The 12806-nt window shown below is 41.6% G+C and overlaps 1 protein-coding gene across 1 annotated transcript in view; it reads right to left on the bottom strand.

The window, feature by feature from the left end:
- ATP10B (ATPase phospholipid transporting 10B (putative)) overlaps window positions 1-12806 on the bottom strand; it is a 116531-nt gene that overhangs the window by 73132 nt on the left and 30593 nt on the right. Inside the window, exon 4 of the mRNA XM_036845539.1 lies at window positions 3588-3673. Coding sequence (XP_036701434.1) covers window positions 3588-3673 — 86 coding nt within the window. The remainder of the gene's footprint in view (window positions 1-3587; window positions 3674-12806) is intronic.

Here is a 12806-nt window from a genome sequence, read left to right as displayed (position 1 = left end):
TTGGGTTTTTCAGGAAATTTAAATATAACTTTCCCACAACGTTGGGGAGAACAGAAAAGTAATAATCTGAACCCTTAGAGATTTTTCTCCTTCTAATTCTTTAATACTTCATTTCTCTAGGTCCAGTTATAAGTGTTTTCCATGTATTAATTAATGGTCATGACAATCTTATAAGATAGGTCGTGTTTCATACCCATTTTATAGATAGGGAAATTGAGGCAAGTTCACAGAGCTAGTATGTGGCAGAAAGGGGATTCAAACCCAGGGAGTCTGGCTGCAGAGTGCTATACTACCACTCAATACTCCTCTTAATAATAATTCTTTACTGTGTTTGTAAACTACATTTATTTACATTATTTTGTCTCTTCACAGCTCTGGGAAGTTAGTTGGGTGATCGTCCTTACTCATAAGAAAGATGAAGCTCAGAGAGGGTGAGAGATTTTTCCAAGGCCACTCACCTAGTACATGGGATATCCTAGGACTTGGGAACCCAGGCCCCAGACACCAACCCTCATGTGGTTTTCACTACACCAGGGTTCCCAAAGTAACACCCCGTTAATTTACATTGAATCGGAGTCATTCCCATTTGCAATTCTTTGAAATCTAATGAGGAAATGTCTTAGTATTTCATTAACTTTTTTTTTTTTAAATTAATTAATTAATTTATTTTTGGCTGTGTTGGGTCTTCGTTTCTGTGCGAGGGCTTTCTCCAGTTGTGGCAAGCGGGGGCCACTCTTCATCGCGGTGCGCGGGCCTCTCACTGTCGCGGCCTCTCTTGTTGCGGAGCACAGGCTCCAGACGCGCAGGCTCAGTAGCCGTGGCTCACAGGCCTAGTTGCTCCGCGGCATGTGGGATCTTCCCAGACCAGGGCTCGAACCCGTGTCCCCTGCATTGGCAGGCAGATTCTTAACCACTGCGCCACCAGGGAAGCCCTCATTAACTTTTTTCTAGCACTTATTTATCTAACTTTTCAACACAGAGGAGGCTTTGGCAAGTAAGTCTGTAGTTAGAATGAAATAATAACTGTTTTGATTTCATTTTATTAATTTTACTGTTATGAAATTTATACATGGAAAGTAATACTGCCATAAATCTGTGGCAATCTACATATGGCAGTGATGCTGGATGCCCACAGTGCCAGTAACATACATTTTCCTTTTGAAATAAAGAAAGCCAATAAAAAATTTGGAAAGTAGAGGTGTTTTATGAATGTGATACAAATCATAAAGGAGGTCCAAGAATGGCTGAAGTTTATGACCTACCTCTCCTTATCAAGGAGGGAGTTGGCTATGGATAGAATATTGGGATAGAAACTTGAATGAGTCAGTGTCAGTAGCTAGTGGTTTGAAGAGCGTTTTTTTATGATGCTCTGAGGTGATAACATACGACAGCATCTTTTTCTCCCGGTCGTAATGTTCCTTTTTCAATGGATGGTAGAAAGAGATTAGCCATCTCATAGCTCTTCCGTTTAGTGCTCTGTTTACAGGGATGTTTATTTAACCGACTCGGAGCAGTATTTCTCCACCTCAGCACTACTGGCACTTTTTGTGGGATCCTTCTTTGCTGTGGGGGCTGTTCTGTGCATTGTAGGATGCGGAGCAGCATCCGTGGTCTCTACCCACCAGAGGCCAGCAGCACCCCTTTCCCCAGTTGTGACAACCAACAATGTGTCCAGACTCGCTAAAGGTCCTCTGCTGGAGAGGAGGAAAAGGGGCTTGAGAACCACTTCTTTATAGAGATCTTACTGTTTAAAAGTTACATTTTTAAATCTGACATTCCTAATCTTCAAAGCATTAAAAATGACTCATTTTCTAGCCAACCTGGGTAGCCCCAGGAGAACTCCTAAATTAAGGGGACCCAAAGAAGTTTCTGGAGACCTGGAGGCATCAGACAGTGGGTTTGCTCAGGAAGAGAGTGCTTATCATCTGTGGGAGCTGGGCCTCGGCAGGGATGTAGGACCACGGTGAATCCCCCAGCATCCCATGGGTTGGCTGCTGGACTGACCAACTGGACTTTCAGGGCTCACCCACGAGGCCCGGGCAGGTGGGGAAAGACAACTCTAGGGGCAGCGGCCAGGAAGAGGAGGTGCTGGGGGTTGAATGGAACTGGGAAAGTTCTGTCTGAGATGAGGGGCCAGAGCCCAGGATGAAGCTTAGAAAGGCTGGCTGCTGGCATGAGCTGTCTGGGGGAGAAAGGATTACAAAGAGAAACCCAGCAAGGAGGCTGCTCTCTAAAAGGAAGGAGAATGGCTCAAGGCATGGGTGACTTGGGATGAACCGAATCCACAAAGCTCGGGCTCAAGGGGTAGACTCCTTGCCCCGGGAAGGTGGCAAGCTCTACCTTGCCAGATGACTGCAACGAATCCCCTTCTCCCCCAGGAGCTCATGCCCTTCTCGCCTGTCTCCGTCTGCTCTCTATGAGCTTTTAAAAAGTAATTTGCGTTGAAAAGCTGCTATTTCTCTTGTACTGTTCTTACCCTTTCCCCTATAATCTGGCTCCTCAAGATATCTCACAGGGCCTGAGAAAATGTGGGTGGAGGGAAAGCATTGACACGTGCCTCCCAAGAAGCCTTCCTAAGCTTCACTGCAGGGCCCACTGGTAGAGAAGTTGCTATAACATGTCTGAGCTGTGTGTGTGCAGACAATGGAAAACACACCGGGGTTGGAGTGAAAAGACCCGGCTGTAAGTCCTGGCTTGGCCTTGAAGCTGCTGTGTGCCTCTGGGAGAATCCTGAAAAATCTTATCATCAGATCTCCCATCTGAAAAATGGGAATCATAATTCTCGCTTCCCTGGGTTGTTTTGCAGATTACATGAGACGATGCTCTGTGAAAGTCCTCTAACTCTTAAAGCCAGAATACGGGCATTTATTCACATCTGTTACCACTACTCTTTTTTTTGGTCTTTTTTTTTTCTTTGCAGTAAGACCGGCAGTCAAATGTGGGAGCAAAATTATAGTAAAACTCTCAGGCTGAACCAGAGGTGAGGAACAATAACAACAATAATTGCAACAGCAGCAGTCGCATTAACTATCTACTCTGTGCCAGTTTCTGTCCTACGGGCTTTGCATATGATCAGTTCTTAGACAAGAAAAATCCTGTGATGTAGATATAATCTTTATTTTACAGATGTGGAAACGAAGGCCCAGAGAGGTTAATTAATTTACTCAAGGTCACACAGCTTGTAAGTGATAGAGCCTGGTTTCGAACCTAGGTCTGTCCAACTCCAAAGTCCCGTTCTTACCTACAGGGCAGTAAAGTCCCCTTCAGAAATCTGATCTAAATTCAATCATACTTGCCTCCCCTGAATCAGAGTGTGGTCTCGATTTTGATGCTATTACACCAGAGTTCTGAAAAAACTATTAGTGAATTTAACCCTGTGAGATAATTAAATACCACACCAGCAAAAAAAAAAAAGACCAGAAAAGTTTTCCCAATTTAGTTAGTTTTCTCTAGCTCTTTTTTTAATGATAAAAAGAAATAAACTTCCTTAGGACCCAGATGCTTATCTGTTTGGCCATTTCAAGAAAAAATGTTTTCTAGCTGCAGGGGAGATATTTACAAGCGGCACACAGGCGGCAGATACTTACATATAACCCTTAAACCTGTTAAGGTGGTTGTTAGGCTTCTCACACACGATGGTGTTGTGGAAACGTTCTGGTTGGAACTGTACCTCCTGTGAGAGAGAGGATGCCGTGAGGTTATTAAGTCAGAGGTATCTCGTTTTAATAGGATCATCAGGAGAGCTAATCACTGTTAGAACCATTGCAAATAAGGTCTTTGTCACACTGTGATAGTTGTAATGTGTTAAAAGAAACAGTTAAATCCTCATTAAGGAGGAGAGAATAGATGCAGATGAAAAGTTGGATGCGCGGCAAAGGGAGGGCCCTGTCCTGACCACTTTTCCCCAGCCTGGGTTTGAATCTCTAGACTCAAGCTGCCCCATAGAGTTTACCACAATGATGGAAATGTTCTTTGTCTGCACTGTATAATGTAGAAGCCACACATTGCATGTGGTTGTTGAAATATGGTAGTATGACTGAGGAACTGATTTTTAAATTTTATTTAATTTCACTTAACTAATTTAAAGTTAAATAGCCACATGGGGGCTAGTGGCTACCAAACTGGGCAGCATAGAAATAGATGATCAAAAAAGTAGAGATTATAAATCACACGACCTACAGCTAGCCAATACTCGTGTGTATATAGAACTTCCAGGCTTTAAAAAATATATGCATACACCTACATACACATTTATGTACAAACATACACATTTATGCATTTCAACAATGAGATTTAGTGTTCATACAACTTGAACATTTTTACATGTTACCTGGATAGATACCTATTGCATGAATGTCGCCCTATTTCATTTAATCCTTTCACTACTGAACATTGACATGGTTTCAATTGTTTGGCTGTTGCAAAAATGCTGTGAAATAATAGCTAATAAAACAAAATAAGTAGGGACTTCCCTGGTGGCACAGTGGTTGAGAGTCTGCCTGCCGGTGCGGGGGACATGGGTTCGAGCCCTGGTCCGGGAAGATCCCGTGTGCCGCAGAGCATCTGAGCCCGTATACCACAACTACTGAGCCTGTGCTCTGGAGCCCGTGAGCCACAACTACTGAGCCTGCACTCTGGAGCCCGTGAGCCACAACTACTGAGCCCGTGTGCCACAACTACTGAAGCCCGCACGCCTGGGGCCTGTGCGCCGCAACAAAGAGAAACCACCGCAAAGGGAAGCCTGCGCACCGCAACAAAGAGTAGCCCCCGCTCACCACAACTAGAGAAAGCCCACGTGCAGCAACAAAGACCCCACGCAGCCAAAAATAAATAAATAAAAAAAATTCTCAAAAAACAAACAAAAAAACACAAAATAAGTAGCATTTACTAGACTCTTATTTCTGTCAGATGCTGCAATGAGAACTTAAGAAATGCTATTTTTTTTTCAAGCTTTCAATCATTTTATGAAGTAAGAACTTTGATTAGTCCCTCTTTAGAGATGGGAAAACTGTGACTCACAAGGGTTAAGTGGCTGCCCGTGGTCATATCAAGACTGAAATTTGAATCCAAGTCTGAGTCCAGACCCTCTGTTCTTTACTTGCACAGCACACTGCCCCCTGGTGAACATTCTTATAGCAAAGCATTTAAAACACATTCTTGACTCTTCACTTTTTCTCTTTCATTCAGTATTTTAGTTGTACAATCTCTTAAAGTTCAATGAGGGGGAAAACACAACTAGGGGTGGGGAGATCTTGCTTTCTAATTCTACCCCAAGTTGGCTAATAGTACATTCAACTCTTGAGCCTCAGTTTTCTCCTCTGTAGAATGGGGCTAACACCACCTCCCTGTCCATCTCACTTGTGATCCAGAAGATAGAATTCATGTAGGAAAGTTTTGAAAGGCATAACATGCTATGCATATAGAATGAAGTAGTACTAAAGGTGGGATTGGAAATGGTTCCCAGGGTAGAGCTTTTAGCATGGGGAGTGAATTTATCACTCCAAGCTTCAAGGTACAGCTGTTCAAAGGAGTAAACTGATTAGAAGAAATGATAGCATTTTCTGGCTTCGTGTAAATATAGTGTCCATTGCTTCTGTGGGGCGCCAACATAAACTCTCCATTCACTTGAAATAAATTACCCATCCAGGAGTTTCTAAAAATACAGCCCTTTTCCCTCCACGTATTGATTCTTTCAGGGACAAACACTTGCCGAGTTCTGAGATGATGACAAATCACGCTGTAATTTGTCAGCTGCTTTCACGGCCCCGATGAAGCCGTGTGCTCCCCTCCTGATCCACACCACTCAGCTCATTGCTAGCTTTCTAAATCCAAACTTATCTCAGATGTGAGTGGCAGCAGGGTCTGAGAGCTAACGACCCTGCTGCAGTGAGTCTCTGTCATCTGTTTAATCATACCTGGCGGATCCCTGGCAGTGGTGAAGTCTCTTGTCCCTCAGTGGGGCTTCCCAATGACCTTCCTCTTGAAGCATCCCTTGTCCTTTTATTCTTCTGGGCACTGGCCTTGGGTGCTCTGTCTCCCTCTCTACACGGAGAGGTGATTTCGCCCTTTCTAGCTCTCTGTCCCCGGGCTCCTTCTGTTCCTGCCCGAGATAGACTGTGGAGAGGGCCACACGGGCCTCCAGGCAACCCATCAGCATTGCTTGCTTTTTAGGCTTTCCTGTAACTCACTCCAGGGAGCTGCTAGGAGAACTCAAGGACAGCAGCGGCGGGGGCATTGCCAAGCCCTACAAATCTGTCAGGGTCCTTAGTTTTTACCTTGTTCAGGAATTTCTGATTCACTTCTGACTCACTACCCCTTAGCTTTTCTTAGCTTGGGAATGAAGCCCACCTAACCACCTTTTCTTTCTGAGCCAGCCTTTTATCTAAGGTGCTGTCCTTATGAAAGGAACAGCCATCAGCGTACAGGAAAAGGCAAACCCTTTCCAGAGAGCACAGTGTGTTTGTGGTTCTTCAGGCCAGACCTACTGATCTGGAGTATCTACTATGTGCCAGGCACCTGTCATTAAGTTCTCACAGTAACCTTAGGAGGCGTGGACAGAAGTGCACATGCAGGTTCAGTAAAGCAATTGTCTTATGGTTGGTAAGTAACAGAGCCAGCATTGCAATCCACATCATCGGACTCCAAAGCCAATCATCATTATTGTCATTGCCATTGTTATCATCGTCATCATCATCATTACATTTATTCCACTTTCTCCTCTCATTATTATTATTATTACAGTACTTACTGAATGCTTATTGTGTGTCAAGTATAGCTAAATATGTTATACATGCTATTCTCTTGAATTCACACAATAACTCCATCAGGTAGGTCCTATTATTACCCTATTTCACAAAAGAAGGAACTAAGGCTTAGAGAGATTCAGTGAATTTCCCCAGTGGCACACAGCTAGCAAAGCAGAAGACAGGCTTTAACCTCAGGACGTCTGATGCCACACAGCCTGCTCTCTTAAACCACAGTGTTATTTTGATGCACAATGAAAGATTATTGATTAAGATCTCCTTTTGGCTCTATTTCCTTTTCTATGTTCCTTTTCCACTTCCTACGACCGAAGTACAATAAATGAGGTCTGTATATAGTTGACTCTTGAACAACAGGGGTTTGAACCGTGTGGCTCCACTTATGCAGGTTTTTTCAATAGTAAATACTACAGTGCTACCCGATCTGTGGTCGGTTGAATTGGTAGATGTGGAACTGTGAGTACAGAGGACTGACTATAAGTTATATGTGGATTTTCCACTGTGTGGGTGGTTAGCACCCCTGACCCCAGTGTTATTCAAGGGTCAACTGTATTTGGAATTTAAATTTAAAAAAAAAAGCTTATTGCCAGAGGCAGGGAGTTGTGGGTGGGTGAAATGGGTGAAGGGGGTCACAAGTTACAAACTTCCCGTTAAAAAATAAATAAGTCAAGGAATATACCATAAGCATGGCAACAATATTTAATAATACTGTATTGCATATTTGAAAGTTGCTAAGAGAGTACACCTTAAAAGTTCTGTTCATGAGGAAAAAAAAGTAACTATGTATGGTGACAGATATTAACTTAGACTTATTGTGGTGATCATTTCACAATATATACAAATGTAAAATCATTATGTTATACACCTAGAACTAATATAATATTATATGCCAGTTATATCTCAATAAAAAATGTAAGCAAACCCCAGTGTCTAGAAACCATCATCATTATCACCATCACTACCACTCTTCTTAACTTGGGTCAGATAAGGAAGAATCAAAAACTAAATTACATAATATTGCCACGCTGACCTTTGATTTACTGCTATTAAAATTTTTTTATTTCTTTGATTGTTTCTAAAAGATTTGTATTTATGTTTCATGAAAGGTTTTGCACTGGCTCACTTTCATTTTTTCTAGTGTCTACATAGACATCTGGTTGATTGGCAGGTCAAGGCATTTTTAGACCAGGGTAGCTCAACTTGCCACTCTTGACATTTTGGGCTGGATAATTCTTTGATGTTTAGCAGCATCCCTGGCCTTTACCAACTTGATGCCAGTAGCACCCTCCCCTTCTCCCCCTCAGCTGTGACAGCCAAAAATGTTTACAGACATTTCCAAATGTCCCTTGGGGGAGGGGGAAGAACAAAGACTTGCCCTAGAAAAAGTTCCAAGTTAACATGAGATGAAGTTGCCAAGACTGAGAATACCCTCTATCCTATCAGTCCATTAGGAAAGGACCCAATCCAAATTTTTCTATTTTATTCACTTCAATTGGAAAAAAGTTAGGTTTTATGACTGGGGGTCATATTGACTTGTAATAAGAGAAATCTGTATATATCACTCTTATACCACAGAAACTACTGCAGAAGCATGGTGAAGGTTCCTGGCAATATATGTACTATCCTACAGTTACAAATAAAAGTGGGGGGGGGCTTCCCTGGTGGCACAGTGGTTAAGAATCCGCCTGCCAATGCAGGAGACAGGGATTCGAGCCCTGGTGCGGGAAGATCCCGCATGTCACGGAGCAACTAAGCCTGTGCACCACAACTACTGAGCCTGCGCTCTAGAGCCCGCAAGCCCCAACTACTGAGCTTGTGTGCCACAGCTACTAAAGCCCGCATGCCTAGAGCCCACACTCCGCAACAAGAGAAGCCACCACAATGAGAAGCCCATGCACTGCAATGAAGAGTAGCCCCTGCTCACCACAACTAGAGAAAGCCTGCATGCAGCAACGAAGATCCAATGCAGCCAAAAATAAATAAATAAATAAAAGGAGATTTGTTATGAAAAAAGAATTCATTTTTAATATATAGTAGAAAATATATAAAAATTACTACAACTAATAAGCAATGTGGTGTGTTACCTCTTCCAAGTATAATTTGCATTTTAAAGTAGGGTACCTTCAAAGGGTAGAGGTTAAGATACTAAACTGCCTAGACAGAGAACATTCTTTTGAGAATTATTACTTTATATATATTTTTAGCATTTGAGAGGTTTTTTATTTGCCACCTCCTCTATGAAGCCCACCCATATCCCCACAGACTATTTCACCCCAGCCAACAAAAATTGCTCTTTTAACATGTTTCCACATCAACTCTCATGCCTCCATTTAACACTGATGTATCTAGATCTTTGCTTCCTTGAGTAAACTGTCAGCTTCCTCTAGAGCATCTCCTGTGATACCTTGTGTTAACAGGCACACTATAAAGATTTGGAGAGGTAAGGTTAGTGCTGGGGAGATGAATATTATAAATATAAATACTGAAAGGTGATGGATGAGGAGGTAACAAAGAAAACCTCTCTGTAAAGACTGCCCCACACAACTAGGAAAAGACCCAGGTACAAATCTTAACTTTGATTCATGGGAATAAGATTGCTTCTTGCAAGGAAATTCTTTGGCTCAACTAATAAAAAAAGAGAAAAAAAGTAGTCAAAGTCCTAGATCCCAACATGGGCCAGACTAGTCTCCCATCCATCCATCCAACCATCCATCCATGTATTCAAGTATTTATTGAATACCCATAATGTATGAGCCATGGAAGTGAGAATGAGAGAGAAGGAAGAGGTTATTGACACAAATCAATAATTGCAGCCATAAAACAACTCAAAGTTCCCAGTTTAGCCGGGTGTGTCAATGGTGGTATCAGTGAAACCAAAGGAAAGTGAGCCAAGTGTTAGTGTATAATGACTCTCCGGGATTAAGGTACTCCTCACTGACCTATGCCCTAGATACAGTAGGCTGTATCCTCCTGGGGCAACCGGGAAGGCCATGGTGAAACACAGAGGTTGAGATATATTCCTGTATCTAGAATAGGCCATTTCCCTTGAATTAGCCTCAACTTTTAGTTTCCTAGACTTATTTTTCACTATTAGTCAAAGTTGATCAATAAGTATGATTACATAAATGTATGGATGATCTTTTGAAATTGTCTGTAGTGGATAGTTGTTTTCTGGTGACTCACTCTCTATTGTGTTCTCCTTTCTTTAACAATCCTTTAACTTCCTTTTGGAAAACTACCTTTTCTCCCTGGTTCATAATCTTAATGAGACTATAAATCACGATGCCCTGCCCACTAGATTTGCCCACTGTGGGACTTTGCCTTGCGTAGAATAACTCAAGGAAGGAAAAACAAAGGAGAACATTAAATAATTGCTGCTACCAATATTCTCCTGCTGAGCTGAAGTTTCCTGGTTCTTGTTTCTGAGCCTGGTTCTTCAGATGTCCTTAGAATCTGTGAGTCATATTGTGTACTTCACCCCTTCCACCTCACCTCCCAGCACATTTTTTGATAATTCTGTTTTGTTTAAGTGAGCCAGAATCATTTCTGTTCCTTGAAAACAAAGAATCCTAATCAACACAGTGGTCTACTCAGTCCATTGGACATCTCTAGGCCTTTAAAAAATAATGATGTTTATTTACTTGGTAAAATCACACTTCACAAAATGCTGCCCCTTATTTATGTGATCTTATTTGATCTTCCCAACTCTTCTGTGAAGTGTTCAGGACAGGCTAGTCCCATTTTATAAGAGAGAAACCTGAGTGTTGGTGATGCTATGTAACTTGCCCAAGGTCACACAGCTCATGAGCACCCACGTTTGTCTGATTCTAAAGCTTGTGCTTGTTCTTTGCTGGATGTAAGCATTTAATGCTGTCTTCTTATAGAGCAAACCCTCTGGGCCTTTTTCATGATTTCTTTGCAAGTTTTCCCCATTGACAATTCCCTTAAACCTTCATTGCCAAGCTCAAGGGTTTACCTCTTAAGGACCCATATGTCTACCATAGATCATAGCAAATTCTCCTTCCTTTGAGCCTAGACAATTTGTAATATCCATACCACTCACTTGGAACTTGAAATGTTTTACACTTTTATTTGTCAAATACCAAGCTGTTTCTATAAGCCAATTGGTAGATGAAGCGTTGCAACTTGTCTATACATCCCCATGTGCACCAAAATGCTGTCTGTAGACAGAGTAAAAATAACTCTCACACATACATGGTTTTCAAATTTCTGTAGGAATTCCTGAGATCAATAAATACAAATCCATTTAAAAAGGTCACCAAATTCATAGTAGCTTTTTGCTTTAACTTATTTTCTTAACTAACAGACACTGAAAAGACAACCACTTTCAGGGAGGAGGGATGGGGGGGTTAGGATTATCAAAATTTTTTGATAGTCACTGAGGGTCTTTATGTTAAAGAAAAATAGGGACCCATAGTTCTAAGCTGTTACAGGACAGGAAGTATGTCTTAGACCATTCTGAAACCCCTCTACAGCCATTAGGAAATATTCAAGAAAGATTCTGCTAGCCAGATGGCAGAGTAGGAAAACCATGAGCTCAACTCCTCCCATGGGTGTATCAAATTATAACTATTTACAGAGCAACTATCAATGAGAATGACCTGAAGACTAGCAGGAGAGAATTTTCAAAACTAAAGCTATAATGAAGGAACCACAAGGAGATGGGTAGGAGGTACAGAGATGTGGCAATAGTCAAGACCCATACCCCCAGGTAAGCAACCCACAAATGGGAGGATAATTCACAACTGCAAAGGTTCTCCCCAAGGAGTAAGTTCTGAGCCCTACATCAGGCTCCCCAGCCCAGGAGTTCTGCATGAGGAAGACAAGCCCCTAGACTGCCTTGTTTGAAGGCCACTGGGGCTTGTGTATGGGAGAGCTGAAGGAAACAGAGACTTCATTCTTAAAATGCACATGCAAAATCTCACACACTCTGAGACCCAGAACAAAGGCTGTCATTTGAAAGGAGCCTGGGTCACACCCACTTACTAATCTTGGAGAGCCTCCCAGAGAGGCAAGAGGCAACTGGGACTCCCTCTGGGAGATGCTGGTGGAAGTCATTTTCAGAAGCTCATTCTACCACGAGGACTCTGATGTTGCCAACTGCCATCTTGAAGTCCTCTTTCTAGCCTATTAGAGCTGGGGCCTGGCCCCACCCACCAGCCTGTGAAACACAATGATTCAAAATCTATGGAACACAGCAAAAGCAGTTCTAAGAAGGAGGTTTATAGAGATACAAGCTTACCTCAGGAAACAAGAAAAATCTCAAAAGAACAACATAACCTTATACTTAAAGTAACTAGAAAAAGAAGAACAAGCAAAACTGTAAGTTAGTAGAAGAAAAGAAACAGTAAAGATTAGAGTGGAAATAAATGAAATAGAGACTAAAAAAAAGAAAGGAAGAAAGAACAATGAAATTAAGATCTGGTTCTTTGAAAAGATAAACAAAATTGATAAAGCTTTAGCCAGACTCATCAAGAAAATGAGAGAAAACTCAAATTAAAAAAGTCAGAAATGAAGGATGCTACAACTGACACCACAGAAATACAAAGGAACAGAAGAGATTACTATGAACAGTTATATGCCAATAAAATGGAAAGACAGAAGAATGGATAAACTGGTAGAAACATATGATCTCCCAAGACTGAATCAGAAAGAAATACAAAATATGAACAGACCACTAATACCACAAATGAAATTGAATCAGTAGCCAAAAAAACTCCCAATAAGCAAAACTCCAGGACAAGATGGCTCCACAGGTAAATTCTACCAAATACTTAAAGAAGAGTTACTTCCTACGCTTCTCAAACTATTCCTAAAAATTGAAGAGGTATGCTTTCAAACTCATTCTATGAGTTCAGCATCACCTTGATTCCAAAACCAAAGACAAAAAAAGAAAAATTACAGGCCAATATCAATGGTAAATATAGATGGAAAAATCCTCAACAAAATATTAGCAAACCAAATTTAACAATATATTAAAAGGATCATTTACCATGATAAAGTAGGATTTATTCCAGGGATGCA

The sequence above is a fragment of the Balaenoptera musculus genome, chromosome 3 (assembly GCF_009873245.2).
Source record: "Balaenoptera musculus isolate JJ_BM4_2016_0621 chromosome 3, mBalMus1.pri.v3, whole genome shotgun sequence".
Taxonomy (NCBI): Eukaryota; Metazoa; Chordata; class Mammalia; order Artiodactyla; family Balaenopteridae; genus Balaenoptera; species Balaenoptera musculus.
The sequence above is the reverse complement of the archived record's forward strand: the minus strand, read 5'-3'. Positions and strand labels throughout refer to the sequence as shown.